Source organism: Corylus avellana, chromosome 4 (genome assembly GCF_965113065.1).
Source record: "Corylus avellana chromosome 4, dhCorAvel1.hap1.2, whole genome shotgun sequence".
Classification (NCBI taxonomy): domain Eukaryota; kingdom Viridiplantae; phylum Streptophyta; class Magnoliopsida; order Fagales; family Betulaceae; genus Corylus; species Corylus avellana.
The window spans coordinates 28,922,636-28,944,449 of NC_142493.1; the positions used below are offsets into that span (position 1 = coordinate 28,922,636).

The 21,814-nt window shown below is 37.1% G+C and overlaps 1 protein-coding gene across 1 annotated transcript; it reads right to left on the reverse strand.

Moving 5' to 3' along the window:
- Positions 1–13,745: 13,745 nt before the first annotated feature.
- On the reverse strand, positions 13,746–20,615 carry LOC132178375 (TMV resistance protein N). The gene is given in 8 exon segments (XM_088515697.1): positions 13,746–14,333; positions 14,408–14,482; positions 14,485–14,892; positions 16,936–17,289; positions 17,390–17,665; positions 18,044–18,385; positions 18,387–19,146; positions 20,113–20,615. Coding segments are annotated over 8 exon segments (3,300 nt in total). The 5' UTR covers positions 20,610–20,615.
- Between the last annotated feature and the right edge of the window lie 1,199 nt (positions 20,616–21,814).

Here is a 21,814-nt window from a genome sequence, read left to right on the forward strand (position 1 = left end):
CGTTGAAGAAGGAAGGAATGCCTCTTCTTTTGACTGGTGCCATTCCCACCTTTTCTTTCCACCATTTTTTTTTTTTTTTTTTTTTTTTTTTGGGGGGGGGGGGGTTACATCTCTTGCAGGAGATAACGGTAATGATTTTAATTAAGTATTTAAATTGCCTGAGTTAGAGAAATATAAAAACTATAATAGAGAAATTACTCAGAATATTCTACTTTCTGTATTATTGACAATACAAAAATCAATAAAAATTCCCAGCAAGGAAATTTAACAACAACAATATATATATATATATATATATATATATATATATATATATATATATATATATATATATATTGTAGGTGCCTTCTTTTAATATTTTCAAATCAACTTAAAAATTCTTCTCTAAATTTTTCTTTATAAATCGGTAACAAAATAATTGCCCCACTCATTGTCGCTATGGCTTTGTTCAAACTAAAAAACCGAGGGCTTTGCTAAAAAAAAATGAGACTTCCTCTCAACATCAATTCTTTTTTTCCTCTTATTTTCTTGTTGAGTAATGCTAAATATCACCCCATGTTTTTCTTGTGTCTCTCCAAAATTGATGTAACTTTTTAAAATTACCATTGGATTAAAATTCAATAGTAATTTTATCAGGGCCACAGGGGATGGTTCGGCCACCCCTATACCGGCCGTCTGGGATTGGCCAAACCACCCCCAGGAAAAATGGGGTGGCCGGCCACCCCCTATGGGGTGGTTCGAACACCCCTGTTCTTTTTTTTTTTTTAATTTAATTTTAATTTTTAGATTTATTTTTAAATTAAATTAATAAAAAAATTAATATTTTAATGAGGTGAAACGGTGCATTTTGAATTTAATTAACGGCTGTTAAAATTTTTTGACGGCATGAATTTTATTGTCATTTTCATTGACACATGAAGTAAATTTTCGGAAAAAAAAAAAAAAAAAAAAAACTTAGGGATTTAAAAATTTTGGAGGGTTGACTCAGAGACTTATTAAACAAATACCTTTTTATTATTATTATTATTATTATTTTATTGAGTTTGAAAAAAAAAATGGAGTTTTTCGTAATTTTTATTCAATTCCAATTTTTTACATGTATGTTGTTACCAAATTAAGGAATAGAAATAGATATTCTATTTTATACTCTTCTATTATCAGTAGTAGCTATTTTTTTTTAATGAACTAGACATTTTGCAAACCAAATAATGAAGCTTAAGTCTGATCACATGGTTAAAGACACTCAATCATGTTCTGCAACAAGCATTAGGTATTAGGCACCGTAAAGCACACTCAATCCAGCTTATTTAATGGTGGAAACATTCTCCAAATAAATAAATAAATACATTAAAAAAAAAAAAAAAAAAAAGGTGGGGTGGGGGACTTTCAGCTTCAGATTTCTAAAATGTTGGGCTGAATGTGAACTAAAAAGCTTGAACCGTGTGGAAAATTTGGAGAAGTTTCTTTGGCAGAGCAGTCAATCTCACAATCACAATGCTCCACACCTAATTAGCTTTTAGTTAGATTTGCACAACCCCTAAGATACGAATGGCATAAATAATATATTTTATATTACAAGTTGCAGCTTTCGAATTTGAATATGATAAATTATATATATAGTTTATATGAATTACTTGGCCTTGATTACCTGGCAAGTGGCAGCTGGTTGGGAAAACTAATTAATTATAGTGTTCTTATGTATTGACGAAGACAAAAAAATATTGATTATAGTTAAAAAGTAAATGCTTTTCCACATGTCCGAGTTTCATACATTCAAGACCATGACAGGTTAAATTTCCTCAAATCAAACTGATCAAACTCAAACATGTGGAAAATGAATTTAATTTGAACTATAATCAATATTTTTGTATCTTGGTCAATACATAGATTCTATAATCAATATTCTTATAGGGTTTAACGGGGTCCAATGCATCAAATTCTTTATTCAAAAGAATTCTTTATAAGGGTTTCAATTCCAAATCTAGATTGAAAATTCTACTGTAAATCTCCAGGAAGAGGGTTAGTGACCTTGGCCGACATTACACAAAGCCAAAATCCATATTATAGAAACCTGATTATTTAAGGCCATTATATCTTGCATGTTAATATATATTATCAATGCAAAAGATCCATAACATATGCATCATTAATTCAAAAAATAATTATTAGGATTTTATGAATTCTATAATTAAGTTACCCTAAAAATCTAAAAGTATCCTTGTGCATCCAGAATTTGTAATCCCTTAAACAATTAAACAATTAACCAATAAACTCGATCCACCACTCTTTGCCAATACTAAAACCTGCAAAATAAATAATAAAAGAGCAATATATATATATGACAGACAAATGAGGCGGTGGTAAAACCTGTACGACCTGTGACTTTTCTTAGGCACGGACACGGTCATGTTCCGGTCAGTTTTTCCTCCGGTGTTTTTTCTTTCCGTCGAGGCTTCTTTTTTGGGGTTTGCGTGTTTTCTGCCTTTTATTTTCCTGGTTGTATTTCCTGCGTTTTTTTTCCTTCTTGTTTTTCCTGTTTGTTTGTTTGTTTGTTTGGGTTTTGGTGTTTTTATTTCCTATTTGTTTGTTTGGTTTTTTTGCTTGTTTGGCACTCTGTGTGGGTGTTTAGCCCTTGGGGTTTCACTCAAACTCTCCCCCCGTTTTGAGTGCACTGCCAATCTCCTCCGCGTCCTCTTTGCCGCCCACCATCAGCTGCCGGTCTTTTCACATGTACCCCCGCGATGAGATTTCAACACCACCTTCTGCGTCGGTTTCCGGCCAGCACGCGATCAGCTTCCTCCCAGCTGTTATCATCCGCATAGTGTGCTTTTCCTGTTGTTTCCTTTGGTTGTATTTTTGTTTTTACCTGTATTTGCTTGTATTTCTGTTGGTTTTTTTCCCTGTACATTTTTCTGTTTGTTCCTTTTTATTTGGTTGTATTTCCGTTTTGTCATTTTATTTTCCGTACGTTTTTCTTTCATGTTTTTTGCTTGTAATAAAGCTCTGTCATATCTCTTTGTTCTACCCATTTGTATTTTGATGCTATGTGGGGTATCTGCTTTTGGTCAAGATCTTTGGGTTGTAGATGTGATCGATATTCTAGCTTTCGAGGTCGAGGAGGATGAGTTTCGGCTTAGGGTTTCTTTGTTCTTAGGGCCGAGGAATAAACGATACTTATGCATTTGATTATGTGTCTGTTTGGTGCAGATCTGATATTAAAAACCTGATGAATAGTCATGGGTTAGCGGATGTTTTTGTAATTGTTGATTTGGTATATTGTTGACGACTATAACTTTAGCTACATCTATGATTTGCTTCAAAGCTTTGAGAAGTGCTAGAGAGCCAAACAAATGAATCTAGAAAAATTTCCAAACTGACGTGGCAAGGGTTTTTAAATTTAAAAAAAAAATGCAATTCTCTTCCCCTTGTCTGCCACTTTCAATCAGTTTGTAAATTTTTCAGGGTTTATTTGTTTGGCTCCCTAGCACTTGTTATTTTTCTTTCTTTTTATGTTTCTTAATCTTCACAGTTTCCTTGGAAGCTTGTGTAGTTTTAAGTTTATAGGGGTTTTTGTTTTATCCATCAAAGTGTGCCGCGGCTATTAATAGCTGCGTCCGCAGGTTACTTCTTCCTTCCGGGACTTTGAGGTGCTAGAAGTCTTGCTAAAACTGTTTTTTCTGTTAAGCATGTATTTTCTTTTTGTTTCCTGTTGCTGTTCTCTTTGTATTCCCTATTATAATCTTTGTACTCGTCCCTTGTAACCTTTTCCCGCATTTGATTAAAAAAAAAAAAAAAAAAAAAACTTTACTCGAGATTCTATGTTACGGGCCTCCGTAACATAGAATACTATTACCGGGTAATAGACCCGTAACATTCTATCATTCTAAGGCATGGTGTTATTTTCTCAGGTTATGAAAGAATTGAGCAATCTATTTTATTTTGTCAGATGAACTTCGATTACTACTTAATTAGCAACTGTGTACAACAAGAGATATGCGATTTTCCCATTGGTATTTCAAAATTAATAGCCCACAACTATATATCCAACACTCGTTTCACCTTTTTATTGGGTTTAATGAAAATTTATGATAAACATGATCAGTAGCTCATAAATTTAAACAGAAATGAAGATTTAGGAGTCATCGTTGTTCATTACTCATCATTAACTAGGTTTCTCCAACTAAACCATGCATTTCGAGAATGATTAATAAAGCATGCCAAATTAGTTTGTGTTAAATATATCATTGAATATATTGTGGAGAGCGAAAGAAAGAGAGAGAAGTGAGAGAGAGCGGAAGCTATAGACTACATTGTATTATTCTCTTCTATATTATGGTATGTTTACATAGCTCTCTATTTATAGAGAGAGAAGAAGTAGTGGGCAAGAAACAATAGACTAAATCTTAGAATATGTAAGAAAACATAATAAAGTAAATAATATCAAATATTCTAACATCTCCCCTCAAATTCAAGGTGTAAGCTTGAGTCTGAGAAAAAGAAAGAATTTTTTTGTTGTTCGCCGGAAAAGTCGCCAGAGAGTGGCTGCCGGTGGCGGAGGACGGCGGCAGGCAGATGGCAGCAGGCTACTGCCTGGCTGTTGAGGACTTGGGCCAACTTGTTGGAGTTGGGTCTTGAATAGGATATGCTAGATTGGGCCGATTACATGGGCTAAAATGGCCGAAACCCATGGACCGTTGAATGGGTTGGTTTGGCTCGAAAGAAACGATCAGGTTCTAACCCGTTGGATCGGGTCAAAAATATTGGATCCATATGAGTTTGATTTTTTTTGACACGTGGCAGAGGGCTAGGGTTGATGTGGCAAGCTCTCTGAGGGACACGTGGCAGCATGTAGAAGAAGAGAAGAGCCTGGGGCGTGTGGTGCACGTGCTAGACGATGTGGCCACTCGCCTCAGGTGCACCACAAGCGCTAAACCCTAGCTAGGGTTTTTTAGACGCGTGAAGCGCGTGCATCAGACGTGCTAGGGGATTGCTGGCTTGTGGACGCGCGTGGGAGGATTTGCCAGCGCGTTGTGAGTCCCTCCCGGCGCGTGGACACCATGAGAGGCGAGTGACTCTCTAACAAAGCCTTCCTGAGGTGCATGAGGGCGCGTGGAAGCATGGATGGCTGAGATCTCTTCGGATCTAGACTCGGAGGCGTCTGATCTGTCGGCTGAGGAGTGTGTAGCTCCAACAATGGCAGCGGCAGCGCGTGGAGGCGAGGGTAGAAACTGGCGGAGGCGTGTGGCAGTGCATTGGTGGACCGATGGTGGCGGATCTTTAACATATCTATAGATCTTTGCCTAGCAAGTATGAATATGAGATTTATTTTCCCAGATGAGGCTGCGATGAAGGCGTAGAAGAGATTTTGAGCGGAAAATAGCTTAGCGGCACGCGGACGATCGGAAAAGGGAGGTCGTTGAAAGGAGAGCAAGAAAACGTCAAATACGTTTATTGAAGGCCACAAGAAAGTGGTTCTAATACCATATTAAATATATTGTAGAGTATATTGGAGCAGAAGCATGAGATAGAGAAGAGAGAGAGCGGAAGCTAACAATGGACTGCATTGTATTATTATCTTCTATATTATAATCTATTTATATAGCTCTCTATTTATAGAGAGAAAAGAAATAGTGGGCAAGAAACTCTAGACTAAACCCTATAATATGTAAGGAAACATAATAAAGTAAATAATATCAAATATTCTAACAGTTTGAAATTCTTTTAATTGAAGAAAACATATATAGGTTAAATTTGAATTTAAAATACTTTTTCGAGAAAATTTTGGTGAAATTTTGTCAATCCATCTCTGCTGACTTTAGTTTTTATGAATTTTCGTCTAACATTTAAAAAAAGGGAAAAAAAATGATGAATGAAAAAGCACAAGAGAGCTTAACAATTAACATAATATAATACCCGTTTTCAACGTTTTGGAGATCCCAGCCGGAATAGTTTGTGACTTTAGTAAGAGCTTCTTTCCACTTGTGCACCCTCTCCATCTTCGCTTGAAACTGGTCTTCATGCTTAGCAAATGCTTCAGCAAAAGTTCCGGTTTGGTTTCGCACATCCGAGGGGCTCACGTCATAAAAGATGGGGAAAAGAATTTGTTCTAGGGTATTCTTACAATGCAGGATCTCCACAAGCTCGTCAAGGCACCAATGGGAAGAAGCATAGTCTTTGGAGAAATCAACAATGGAAATCCTTGATCCTTGAATAACTTTGAGCACTTCTGTCGAGATGTGCTCCCCTCTAGAAAGCTCATCGTCATCTCAGGAGGTGAGAATTTCAACTTGTTTCAAGGCAGAGTAGAGATGATCTGTGAAGTTTTTGCGAGTGTCTTCACCTTTGAAACTCAAGAAGACGTCGTAATTCCAACAAGGCTTAGAAGGTGATGAAAGTGTTAGAGCAGCCATGGATGAGCAGGTGCTTCTTGAAATTGAGGAATTGACTGGATTGGGCTCTTCTGAGCTAATAGGAAGGGTGGTGGAACTTATATAAAAACAAAAATTAAAAAAAAAAAAGAAGAAAAAAATTAAAATTAAAAATAAAAAATGGGGAAAATGCAGTTTACCCTTTTGAAGTTTTAGGAATTTTTTAATTTTAACCCCAAAGTTCAAAAACTGGCAGTCTACCCTCCTGAATTTTCAAAAATTGGCAATTTAAACATTCTGTCAAAATGGACGGAAATCTATGAAATTACATCATTACCCTTAAGCTTTTTTAAAAAAATTTTCATCCAATTTAACGGAAAAATTAAACTGAAGGTTTAAATTGTCAATTTTTGAAACTTCACGGGGTAGATTGCCAATTTTTAAACTTTGGAGTTAAAATTAAAAAACTTCTAAAATTTTAGAGGATAAACTGCATTTTTTCCTTAAAAAATTAAAAAAACAGGATGGGTGGTGGAAACCGGCATAGCGCGTGAAATCCACAATATTTCAACTTTTTGACGTACATTAATTGAAGACGGAATGCCGCTTCTTTTGACTGGTTCGTGCCATTCCCTCCTGTTCTTTTCATCTTACTTTTTTTTTTACTTGCAAATCTTACATCTCACGGAGGAGATAAGGGTAATGATCAATTAAGCATTTAAATTGCCTGAGTTTGAGAAATACAAAAACTATAATAGAGAAATTGTAGCGAACTTCGATTATCAGATTTCTGCGAGCTTTAGTGACTGGTTTCAACGAGCTCCAACAGAGGATTACGGCGGCAGTGGCCGGACAATGAAATGCAACAGAATACGTATACTACAAAAAAACAAAAGAAAAAAAAAGAAAAGAAGTATGGTACAACTATATATCTCTTCTGGGGGCAAGGCTTAGGTGCGGTAGTTCAAAACTACCGCACCATGCTGTAGTCCAAAACTGCACCGTTTGGTGCAGTTTTGAGAAGGAAAAATTCAAAACTGAACCAAACGGTACAGTTTTGGGCTGGAAAAAAATTGGTTTTTTTAAAAATATAACAAACATTCTGTCAAAAATATTTTGACAAGGGGTGGCTCCACCCCTTTCATTTTTATATTTTTTCTCTTCTATTTTTCTTTAAAAGAACTATTTGTTTATTGCCCAAAACTGCACCAAACGGTGCAGTTTTGGACTACAGCATGGTGCGGTAGTTTTGAACTACCGCACCTAAGCCTTGCCCCTCTTCTGGAACATATTTATGAACGTTTTTGTCTTAATTAGTTTTGGTTTCCGATGAACATACAACTATCTATTCTTTTCCAACACTGCTTAATTACCATCTGTCTTCCTCTCCAAACTAATTTCTTAAATAAACATTTTTATGTACATATATTTTGTCAACTATTTGAACCGCTTTATCTATTTCTCGAGAGTTGCTATAAATTCAAGAACTAGATCAAACTTTTCAGTAAGAATAAAAGTGATTTTGATCTCCTTATATATATATATATATATATATATATATATGATGAAATGAATGTAAAGCAAAATAAAAAAAACCTCTGTTCCTACTCCAATTAGTGTCATTGTGTACGTGCTATCTTCCAAGAATACAAGCAAAATTCAATTTTGAATGAGCATATTAACAATAACTCATTTTATTCTTGCGCTTCAGAGTCAAATGTTAGGGGTGAACACCAATTTCAGATGCTCAGCAGAATTAATCTACCCATCTTTGTGCAAATTAAATAGTAACATAATAGCAAAATAATAATCAAGTAAACCCATAAGCACGACACCAAGATTTTTATGTGGAAAACCCTCAAATGCGAAGGTAAAAACCACGAGACCTAGTCCAGTTCAATCTTCCACTATCAATAATAATGAGTTTACAATTGCTTTCTCTAGAGAAATATCTAGAGGTTATCACCACATCAAGAATACATGCATTCTTGGATTAAACATAAATTCATCACCCTAAAGTAGATTCCAACAAGAATAAAGAAAGATCTCACCAAGTAGGTATTAGTAACCAAACGATTGGAGAGGAATTCCAACGATCGACACCAGTCAATACGTAGCACTCGTTGTCAGGAGCAACACTCTAAAATTGCATCAAGATCGGACCACAAATGAAACTCCAATTTCTGACGGATGTGAATAGGCGAAACCCTTTTTTTCTCCTTTTTCTTTTTCTTTCTCTCCCTGCGCCGCACAGTTTCTTTTTCTTCTCTCTTTTTGTCACGTTATATATATATATAGCACTGAAACCCTTTGTGTTGCTGCCACTGGAATGGTCCCCACATAAAGAGGGACCACCCCCAACAAATCTCCCCCTCCCAATTATGTGGGGGGCTCCACTAAGCCCGCCGCACTTCTGCAAATTTCAAGCTTTTGCATAGGCAATGATTTAGTCATCATATCTGACCCATTATCATCAGTATGGATTTTCTCAATCTGTAACAGCTTATCCTCCAGTGCATCATGAATCCAATGACATTTAACATCGATATGTTTCGATCTTGAATGGAAAGTTGAATTCTTACTGAGATGGATGGCACTCTGACTGTCACAGTAAAGCACATACCTCTCTTGCTGTAGACCCAGTTCTTGTAAGAACTTTTTCATCCATAACAATTCTTTGGCCGCTTCAGTGATAGCAATGTACTCTGCCTCTGTGGTAGACAAAGCAACACACTTCTGCAATCTGGACTGCCATGACACTGCTCCCTCTGAATAAGTAATCAGGTACCCTGAAGTAGATTTTCTAGAATCAATATCCCCAGCCATATCTGCATCTGTAAACCCATCAAGCACCTATTGACCACCGCCGAAGCACAAACATACTCTCGAAGTACCTTTGAGATACCTGAGAATCCATTTCACAGCTGCCCAATGTTCTTTGCCAGGATTAGAAAGGAACCGACTGACAACTCCAACTGCATGAGCGATATCTGGCCTCGTACACACCATGGCGTACATCGAGCTACCCACGGCTGATGCGTAAGGCACTTTCTTCATTTCATCTTTTTCTTTCTCACTTGTAGGAGTTTGCTTTGAACTCAACTTCAAATGACCTGCAAGTGTAGAGCTCACCGGTTTTGCCTTGCTCATGTTGAACCTGTCCAATACCTTCTCGATATAACTCTCTTGTGATAGCCACAATTTTCCTTTCTTCCTATCACGAGAGATCTTCATACCAAGGATATGCTTTGCGGGTCCCAAGTCCTTCATAGCAAAGGACTTACTCAATTCTTTCTTCAGTTTGTCAATTTTACTAGTGTCACGACAAACAATCAACATGTCGTCCACATATAGCAAGACAATAATAAATTCTCCATCAGAGAATTTCTTCACAAACACACAATGATTTGCTGTAGTTCTCTCATACCCATGATCAACCATAAAAGAATCAAACTTATTATACCACTGTCTCGGTGCCTGCTTGAGTCCGTACAAGCTCTTTTTCAACCGACACACTAAGTGTTCTTTGCCTTTAGCTGTGAACTCCTCTGGTTGCTCCATATAAATTTCCTCCTCCAAGTCACCATGAAGGAAAGCAGTCTTCACATCCAGCTGTTCGATCTCCAAATTCATTTTGGCAGCCAAACTCAAAACAACTCTGATAGAAGACATCTTTACCACGGGTGAGAAAATTTCATCAAAATCAATGCCCTTCTTTTGACCGAACCCCTTTACAACTAGTCGCGCCTTGTACCTTGGCTGTGATCTGTTTGGTTCAATCTTGCATCTGAACACCCATTTATTCTTGAGTGCTCTTTTGCCCTTAGGCAGTTCCACCAAATCATATGTGTGATTCTCATGCAAGGATTTCATCTCGTCTTGCATGGCTTCTAACCATTTGATTTTTCTGGTCATGTAGCATAACCTCTTGATAACTTTCTGGCTCTCCCCCATCAGAAAGTAACACATTCTCATTAACTGAATATTTTTTGGAAGGCTGTCGGTCTCTGGTAGATCTCCTCAACTGAATCTCAGCGGCTGGTTCTGAAGAAGCTTCCTTTAGATGCTCTTCTGACTCCACACTATCAATTGTAGGCTCACCATTTTCACCAACTGTATCAACCTGTTCTTCTTGTACATCTCCCATGTGTTCATCATGCATCACACAAGGAGGAATAACTGGATCCAAATCAACATGGTATTCATTGAGAGACTCTACATTTTTCTGATCCAAGTCTTCAATGGTTTGATCTTCAAAGAATACGACATCTCTGCTTCGTATGATTTTCTTATTAACTGGATCCCACAATCTGTAACCAAACTCCTCATGCCCATAACCCATGAAGATACATTGCTTGACTTTGCTATCAAGCTTTAACCTCTCATCTCTAGGAATATGGACGAATGCCCTGCAGCCAAACACTCTCAAGTGCTCAAAAGAAACATCTTTCCCTGTCCAAACCTTTTGAGGGATGTCACCATCCAACGGAACTGAAGGAGAAAGATTTATCAAGTCAACTGCTGTCCTCATTGCCTCACCTCAAAAATGTTTAGGCAATTTTGCATGAGAGAGCATACACCTGATTCTCTCACAGATGGTTCTCTTCATTCTCTCTGCTACGTCATTATGCTGCGGAGTCTTGGGTACAGTTCTCTCAAGCCTGATCCCATAGCTTTTGCAATACTCTTCAAACGGTCCTCTGTATTCACCACCATTGTCTACACGGACGCATTTTAACTGCCTTCCAGTTTCTCTTTCAACCTTCATATGAAAGACTTTGAACATACCCAATACCTGATCTTTGGTTTTCAAAGCAAACACCCATACCTTTCTAGAGTGGTCATCAATAAAAGTTACATAATAAAGTGCACCACCTAGAGTTTTAGTGTTCATAGTGCAGACATCAGTGTGAACTAAATCAAGAATATTAGACTTTCTTGATGAAGAGGATTTTTGAAATGAAACTCTTCTTTGTTTTCCAATAAGACAATGAGTACAGGGCGTTAGTGACGTACCTTTACTATTAGGTAGGAGCTGTTCCTTGGCGAGAATCTGAAGTCCCTTCTCACTCATATGACCAAGCCTCTTGTGCCATAGCTCAGTGGAGTTTTCATTTTCAACAACAATCGCATCTCCCTTGGCTAGTCTTGCAGCTGTCTTGTAGAGAGTGTTGGTCTTCTTTCCCCTGGCTAAGATAAGAGAACCCTTGCTCAGTTTCCACTGTCCACCTCCAAGGTAATTGTGGTAGCCTTCATCATCAAGTTTCCCAATATAAATCAAGTTGAAGTGCATTTCAGGAACATGCCTAACATCCTTGAGAATCAATTTGCATCCAATGTTGGTTTCTAGCTGTATATCTTCCATGCCCACAACTTTACACTTTGCTTCATTTCCCATCCTAACCCAACCAAAATCGCAACTGGTATAGGAAGAGAAGAAATCTCTATGTGGAGTAATATGAAAAGATGCTGCTATATCAACTACCCACGTAGGTTCATCACATGCAAAATTAGCATAAGCTTCATCAAAAGCAAATACCACATCACCATTCGATGCAACTGCTGCAGTGTCTTTTTCTTCTTGACGTTCTTCGTCTTTTCCTTTCAACTGTTCCCTCTTAAACTTTCTGCAATCTCTTCTTATATGCTCAGGCTTGCCACAGTGAAAACATTTTATGTCTGTTTTTGAATAAGACTTTCCTCTTGACTTGTCACGACTGTCATACCTGTGAGGTTTTCTGCTTTTACTTCTCTCCCGCCTTTCTATAACAAGTGCCTCTGAATGAGAAGAAATACCTTGCTCTTTCCTTCTTGCCTCTTCATTGAACATGCTGTCTTTTACCATACCCATAGTTATCACACCATTGGGAGCCGAATTACTGAGTGACACCACCAAGGTTTTCCAACTGTCTGGCAAAGAACTCAACACAAGTAATGCTTGCACCTCATCATCTAGTGCAAGTTTCATGGTAGACAACTCGTTCAACATTCCTTAAAAATTACTCAGATGCTCCGTAACACTATGCCCATCTTTGTACTTCAAATTCACAAGCCTTCTTATCACAAAGGCTTTGTTTTGAGCAGTCTTTTGTTCATAAAGACTCTCTAACTTCTGCCAAAGACCATAAGCATCAACTTTTTTAGCTACGTGATGAAAGACACTTTGATCAACCCACTGCCTAATATATCCAACGGCTTTCCTATTCAATTTCTTCCAATCATCATTGGTTACAGCAACTGGTTTGACACCTTTCAACTCAATGGGGTCAAACAATTTCTTGCAATACAAAATATCTTCCATCCTAGTCTTCCAAATTGAATAATTGGAAGCTGTGAGTTTAACCATGTTATTAGATGACTCTTCCATTTAATTCACACAAGAACTCCACACGAACAATGAACCAAAGGCTCTGATACCACTTTGTTAGGGGTGAACACCAATTTCAGATGCTCAGCGGAATTAATCTACCCCTCTTTATGCAAATTAAATAGTAACACAATAGCAAAATAATAATCAAGCAAACCAACAAGCATGACACCAAGATTTTTACGTGGAAAACCCTCCAATGCGAAGGTAAAAACCACGGGACCTAGTCTAGTTCAATCTTCCACTATCAACAATAATGAGTTTACAATTGTCTTCCCTAGAGAAATATCTAGATGTTATCACCACATCAAGAATACATGCATTCTTGGATTAAACATAAATTCATCACCCTAAAGTGGATTCCAACAAGAACAAAGAAAGATCTCACCAAGTAGGTATTAGCAACCAAACGATTGGAGAGGAATTCCAACGATCGATACCAGTCAATACGTAGCACTCGTCGTCAGGAGCAACACTCTAAAATTGCATCAAGATCCGACCACAAACGAACCTCCAATCTCTGACGGATGTGAATAGGCGAAACCCTTTTTTTCTCCTTTTTCTTTTTCTTTCTCTCCCTGCGCCGCACTGCTTCTTTTTCTTCTTTTCTCTTTTTGTCACGTTATATATATATATAGCACACAAAGGGTTCGAAACCCTTTTTGTTGCTACCACGTGGGATGGTCCCCACATAAAGAGGGACCACCCCCAACAAATATGTGTTGGGTGCTCTTGGGCTTCTTTCAACCTCAAAAGCTTGCTTAAGAGGTAAGGCTTTCCCTCACACTTATAAAGCGACTACCCGCCCCTTCCACAACCGATGTGGTATAACCCCAACAATCTCCCCCTCACACATTGGGCCCTGGGTCGGAGCAGCGACAACCCCTTTCTCCCATAGACTGTTAGGCCGAGACTTGTTGAAAAACCTGGGCTCTGATACCAGTGTTGGGTGCTCTTGAGCCTCTCTCAACCTCAAAAGCTTGCTCAAGAGGTAAGGCTTTCCCTCACACTTATAAAGTGACTACCAGCCCCTTCCACAACCGATGTGAGATAACCCCAACATCAAAGATCCTTGATCTTTTAGGGAACTTTTCATCATCACCAGACCAATCATTGCTTGGTCCGGCCTCATTGTCATGATCACGGCCTCTCTTGGCGTTGGCGGACACCATATCCATTGTATCAGAATCCATTGCATTTGCCTCATCAACTATTACATGAATTCCACACTTCTTCACTTCAAACTCTCCCTTAATCTTGCAGTCCATCTTTATTACCATTCCACTTGCGATTTCAGTTTCAATGAATGAAATGGGTAAATAGCGTAGACAGATATGATCTTTACGAATTTGAAGAATTAAACGGGAGGCTATCCCGCAAGGACGACCGTTAATGTTAATAGAGAGTGACGAGTTCTTGGGCGTTGCTTGTTCTTTGGGTGCACAAACAGCACAAACCAACAACTCCTTCATTTGACCCTTTGGAAGTGAAGGTATTTGAAAGGATATCGAAGATCCAATTTTCTTATGGCTGAACCAATTTGGAACCTCACCGCCAGGGAGCAAAATCAAACGACACCCGCTACACTTGGACAGGTGCTGTTTCGAAAGAAAAAGGTTCACATCAGAAAATGAGAGAGAGAGAGAGAGAGAGAGAGAGAGAGATCGAGTACCTGGAGAAAACTCTTCCTAAAATCATATGCTAGACTGTCACAACCTTCCATCTGAAAATATGTAAATAATTTTTTTTCTGGTTCAGTAGATCTGGGAGTCTCTGCAATGATAAGCAACCACTTGCATGCAATGCAACTAAACTTGCAGGAAGTTCTGAAATTGATTGGAGACTTGTACACTCATTCAACCGAAGTATACTTAATTTAGGAAGGCGACTGATGCAATGAGGCAGTCTATGGAAATTGTTTCTTGATAAATTCAAATATTTGAGTGAAGATAGACTCCCAAGATCAATAGGAATCCTATCTTCAAACAAATTACAATCACTGAGATCCAGGTTTGTCAAAGAACATAACCCAGATACAGAAGTTGATATCAAATTTATGGGTTTTGGCCATTTTGGTGATAACCATGACAATAAACGTGGCATCCAAGATTTGGAGGACTGCCCTTTACATCCAGATAATGATACCGTTTTGAGTTTCTTCAAAAGACCAAATGTAGCGCCCCGGAATTTTCAAAGTTATTTAAATAGATTATTTTGGTGATGATGTTATTTTGATATCCATAATAGCCTATGATTTTAATTCTGGGGAAATTTATGATATTACAGAGAGTGGTAATTAGAGAATGGTAATTGGTGAAATAATAGGATAGTAAATGGTAAGAAAAATTGTAAATGGATAAATGTAGATATAATAGTGTTGGTAGATGAAATAGTAAAATAGAAGGTTGAATAGTAACGGAAGGTAGAATAGTCAATGGTAGGTATAATAGTATTAGTAGAATGAGGGTAGAATTGTAAATGGATAAAGGAAGGTATAATAGTGTTGGTAGATGAAATAGTAAAATGGAAGGTAGAATAATAAGGGAAGGTAGAATAGTCGATGGTAGGTATAATAGTATTAGTAGAAGGATGGTAGATTTATAGATGGATACTAGTAGAATTGAGATTTATATATGGGTACTAGTAGGTGAAGATTTATAGATGGATACTAGTAGATGGAGATTTATAGATAAGTACTAGTAGATGGAGATTTATAGATGGAGATTAGTGGATGAAGGTTTGTAGATGAAGATTGGTAGATGGAGATGGTTTCCTATAAATAGAGTCCTCACCCTTCACAAATTTCACCACTCCTCTCCCTTCTCTTCCACATATTCTTCCTTCTTCTATTTTCTACTCGGTCTTTCTTCTTTTTCTAAGTGTTTACACGAAACAGAGAGAGAAAGGGCGAGACAAAGAATTGCAAGAAAAAAAGAACACGAGAGAGAACGGACTCGAGAAATTAGTTTCAAAAGATATACTAGTGGTGTTTAGTCAGATTGGAGCAACTAGATCCTTCAGACCACTTTTAGCTTCAGTCTAGAAGTAGGTAAATTCACTACCCCTTCTAAAATTACTTCATGTCATGCTATTTATTCATTCTTGTATCAAACTGTAAATGATTATTTTATTTACCTGTCTTGAAGATATGTTGCATGCATGAAGGATTTCTAAAAGAATTATTTAGAAAGTTTCTATTTCTTTAAATGCTTTCTAAGTACACAAGTTTATATTTGGAAAATTTTTCATTTTTTAGAAAAGAAAGTTGAGAAATGATGATGATTATAAGAAAGAAGAATGATGATAAACCCTCCTACATGTTGCCCTAAGATGCATCAAAAAAAGTACAAAGAAAAGTACAAGAAATGAGTTAAATGTTTATGAAATGAGGGCACGTGAATGGAGGAGAGTATTTTTGGCCCCAAGATAAGTAAAGATGAGAGCTCGGTACCGATACTCGGATGGAGGCGAAACCACTAAAGGAGGCTATGCCAGAAGGTGGTATTCCATCAACAGACCGTTGAGCGCACCAAGAGAAAGAGTTAATTGACGGTCGGGCATGGCTAAGGCCTCAGTTCAGTGCCATGGTCACAAGACCCGCAACCCTGGTACACAGGGATAACAGTGTACATGAGCCCTAATATGAGAAAATGATAATATAATTTCAACAATGATATACTATGATGATTTACAATGATGATTTATAAAGATAATTTATGACGATGATTTATTACTAGAGGTAATAGTATGTATATGCTACGGGAGATGCAACCGTACATACATATATTATTATGGCTAGAAGTATATTTATTTGCGAAAACGATATTTAAAACTGAGAACAAGGAGTAAAACTATTTATGGTTGTGGATGTTACTTGCTGGGCCCCCTTTGGACACATTTAGTTTTATTTCTTGTTTTCAGGTAGAAAGGAAGCTGGAATAGAAGGCCGGAATGGGGGCGGGAATAATTATTAATTTTCAAAGTCTTTTCATATCAGTTATTGTAATAATATGATATTCCGCAACTAAAGTTTAATGTTTTCTAATTTCGCTTGTAATAAAATCTTTTGAAGAATGTTTTATACATTTATCGTACCTTTTAAAATCAAGTACTCTGATAGACCTTATAGATCTTTGCAAAAATGTTTATTGTAAAAGAAGAGAAGTGGCAAACTCAGCCTTAACGGGCTGGGGATGTTACACCAAAGGAATATGGTAGTTGCTCAATAGTAGTTCTTTCTGCATGCAACTCCGTTAAAGCAACCATATTTCCCAATTGTTTTGGTAACTTGTCAATTTTTATGCAATCAGACAAGTTAAGAGTCTCTAAAGATTCTAAGTTAAAAATGCTTTCCGGAAGAATCTTCAACTTCTTACATCCTTGTAAATTCAATAAAACAAGCTTTTTCAAATGTCCAATAGATTCGTGTACCTCAACCAAGCTCGTGCAATCTTCAAGTATTAGTATTTCCAAATGTGGAACTCGTGAGAAGTTTGGTGATTGAGTGAGATATTTAGAACCTCGAAGATTAAGAACCTTTAACTTGTTGAGTATCTGCCAAAACTGAATCAAATGGAAAAAAAGAAGCAAATTTATGTAACTTATTCATTCAACATTAATAAGAAAATAAAAGATGATGTAAGATTTGTTATACTTTGATATCCTTCCAAACTTGTCTGACATTATTGTGCTCCATGTCGAGGATAACAAGGTTCTCGAGATGAAAATTTTTGTCTAGAAATTTCAGAGGGCACTTATGCTAGTGAAGCCATCTTAACTCTTTGGAAATGTGTTCATAGCATCCTGTGAGATATGCACCATCAATTTGGAGCAATCTCAAATTTTTCATGTTTGCAAATGCTTCAGTTTTCAATCGTACATCTTCAAGTACAGGCAGATTTAGGATAAGACCCTCTATTGCTTCTGATCCCTGGCAACAATTGTTGAGTTAGCGATGCATATTTGCATCTTGTGTGAAGCTAGAACACCTTTAAATTGGAGGTGACCTAGATATTTTCACTATAATTAAATAAATAAATAAAAACAAATATGTTTTAAACATGCTCATAATTGACTAAACATGATTGCGTAAATTCTTTTTTGACAATAGTTAAGTATCAATTGTTCGCTTGTTTAGAGAATTGTTGGATTTAAGATCTTACAGTTACAAGTCATGTTGATAGAATATTCAAGCTATATCCATGTTTGGCAAACAGACAAAACTTTCATGCATATTTTCATAACATGAGCATATTATGTTTCTGTGTATGCACATGTATTTATATAATATAATGCATCAGCCTCTTACCAGGTGTTTGTTAAGCACATCTAAGACATCCTCGCAAAACCACAATCTACTACGTTTTCCTGGATCCTTGGGTGACATTTCGCGAACAATCTCCCTTCCCATATCGCGAATCAAATCATGCATCCTCAACTCATTTATTTCATTAACTATCAGGAGGGACCTTTGAATGAGAATGCTGATGCCGATATTTGGAAAGAAACCACATCCATCGAGTACTTTGTTGGCATATTCTTTGTTAGTTTCGATAAAGAAACATGCTATATCAAGGAATATGTCCTTAAGTGCTTCATCTTCTAGTGAATCAAAACTTATTCTGAGTATTTTTTGAATTTGTTTGTGAGGAATTTTTTTTTAATTTTTCCAATGTACTTTCCCATTCAATAGTACTTCTTCCTGATAGGTAAGAACCCAAAACTTCAACAGCTAATGGAAGTCCTCCAACAGAACCCACTACACCAATAGAAAGCTTTAGGAAATCTTCTACTGGATGGGCCATCCTGAATGCATGCCAACTAAAAAGTTGAAGGGACTCCTCAAGATTCAATTCTTCAACCTTATATTTTTTATTTACTCCTAGTTCAATTAACAAATGTTCATCTCTAGTTGTTACAATAATTCTACTTCCTTGGCCAAACGATTCAAAGTTTCCAACTAATGAATTAAGTTGTTTTAAGTGATCAACATCATCAAGAACAACAAGAACTTTTTTGTGACAAAATCTTTTCGTAATCAAATTTATTCCTCCATCAACATTGCCAATCTTCCAATTCTTCGTTTTCAAGATATCAGAAAGAAGTTTTTCTTGTAAATGAATCAAACCATTTGGTTGTTCTGAAATTTCTTTAATGTTGAAAAGAAAGTTGCTTCCTTCAAATTCATTGCATATTTTGTTATAGAGAGCTTTTGCTATGGTTGTTTTACCTATTCCACCCATCCCATACATGCCCACAATACAAACCTCACTTGTCCCAAGATTTAATAAAGCTTTCATCTTTTCAACACGAGAATGTATTCCTATAGGATGTATGGCAACATGCAAGTAAGCTTGGCTCACTTTACACAAAATTTCTTCAACAATCTTCTCGATGAACCTTGATTCATACCTGGTCGTTATAATTCAAATAGAAATACAAGAAAATAAGCACAAGAAAAGACAATAAGAAACCAAATTCTTTTTATGTCTTGGTAAACACTAAACAGTTAAGTTATATCAACTTTATTTAGAATATCATTTAAATATATTCCTATATAAGTTCTTATACTATCCAATAACATGCCAAAGAATTTTATTTTATTTTTAAAAAATTTTTCCTTTTCAAAAAAGAAAAAAAAAAATCATTAATTGTTTCACAGAAAGTATGATTGCAATATCATTCCTCTCGAGTGTATGAAATTTTATACAATAGGCTATCCTAGACTTAATAATTCTAGAACTGAGATCTCACTCTAACATGCACGATCTATATAGACTGGTAGAGTGGGCATTGAACACACAGCCATCAACTAATTCAATTTAAGAACTGACATTTCTATGTATGATTATTTTGTATATTAAGAATTCTAGGTTTTGCAAGATTTTGATCGTGGTTGTGCAGCTCTTTTCAGTGTAGGGTGAAGCGATTTGGTGTATTGTTTGGGCCGTTGGATAGGATTAATTGCCCCCACACTATCTGCAAATCATTCAACGTGAAGGATTATCTAACTTTGGAATCATTTGAGAATATTAAATCACCCCTAATTTCAAAAGTTTAAGATAATAAATAAATAGTAGATTTAATTACTTAAATTAAAATTCTAATGCTCTCCTTTATGTTTGGGCTCACACTACCCTCAACAATCGAAACCAAATTGGTAGAATATTTAATTGAAATTGGTAAAACGATAAAGATTTTGTTTAAATTCAAAACTTTTACTTTAATAACACATTAAATTATCTCTAATTCAAAAAGCTTAAGTTGATAGTAAATTGTAAACTTAATTATACTTATTTCATATATATTACAAAATTTTAATTATACTAAACCATGCCAAATTAGTTTGAAAAAACACACGAGAGGTTAACATAATACCCATTTGCAATATTTTGAAGATCCCAGCCGGAATAGTTTGCAGCTTCAGTAAGCGCTACTCTCCACTTCTGCACTCTTTCCATCTCCGCTTGAAATCGCTCTTCATGACTTGAAAATGCTTTTGCAAAAGTTTTGGTTTGTTTTCGCACATCGGAGGGATTCACGTCATAAAATATTGGGAGAAGAGTTTGGCCTATGGTATTCTTACAATGCATGATCTCCACAAGCTCATTAAGGCACCAACGAGAAGAAGCATAGTCTTTGGAGAAAACGACAATGGAAATCCTTGATCCTTTAATAGCTTTGAGCAATTCTGTAGAAATGTGCTCTCCTCTAGGAAGCTCTTCGTCGTCTCGAAAAGTATGAATTCCGGCACGCACCAAGGCTGTGTAGAGATGATCGGTGAAGTTTTTACGAGTGTCTTCGCCTCTAAAACTCAAGAAAACGTCATGATCCCAACGAGATTTGGAAGGTGATGAGAGGGCTTGAGCGGCCATGGAGAACGGCACTGTTCCAGCTACAGTGCCATCTGACATGTACAATGCCCAAAATTGACTTTGTAATATTTTTATTTTTTTATTTTTTTATTTTTTTAAAAAACCAAAATATTAAAATTGCTGCACGTTGCCAAAAATTGCTGCACGCTGCACATTAAAATTATTATTTTTTTTATTTTAATTTTTTTTAAAGCAAAATATATTAAAAAAAAAAGAAAAAAAAAAAGGAGGAGAACGATGGGGTGGTTCCAGCCACCCCTTGGCCAAAATGGGGTGGTCGAACCACCCCATTTTTGGCCAAGGGGGTGGCTCCAGGCCGATCTGGGGGTGGTTCGACCACCCCCATGGCCAAGGGGGTGGCAACCCCCTTGGCCAAAAAAAAAAAAAAAAAAAAGGGAACGAGTGCATTTGAGAGTGGCCGGACCACCCCCAAGGGGTTGGGATAGTTTCGGCCACCCCACACCAGCCCCTTTTTTTTTTTTTTGGCCAAGGGGGTGGCCGGACCACCCCCTTGGCCATGGGGGTGGTTCGACCACACCCAGATCGGCCTGGGGGTGGCTCCAGCCACCCCCTTGGCCAAAAATGGGGTGGTCCAGCCACCCCATTTTGGCCAAGGGGTGGCTAGAACCACCCCATCGTTCTCCTCTTTTTTTTTTTTTTTTTTTTTTTTTTTTTTTTTTAACTTAAAAAAAAAAATTTTTAATGTGCAGCGTGTAGTAATTTTTGGCAGCGTGCAACAATTTTAATATGTTGGTTTTAAAAAAAAAAAAAAATTAATATTACAAAGTCAATTTTAAACACTGTACATATCAGATGGCACTGTAGCTGAAAAGTGCCGTTCCAGCTACAGTGCCAGCCCTTCTCTTGGCAAACATAGCTGTTGTGATCTTGAAATTGAGGTTGACTGGACTGCACAAGGGATCCAAGGGGCCTGGCTCTTCTGAGTTAATAGGAAGGGTGGTGGGGCCCGCAAAGCGCGTGAAATCAACGGTATTTCTTCTCTTTAACGTACACTTGTGCCATTCCCTCTTAGGTGGTGTTTGGCAAAAGGCATGGCTCAGCCTAGATACTGTTCAAGTCTTTCTCCTAATGTGAAATTACACTATTACCCTTTATTTCTTTTTTCCTTTTTGTTTATCGTTGTCGTTGAATCGTTCTCTTGAATTGTTCAAAGCTATGGTGCGGGAGGGCCCTACCAACTTCCT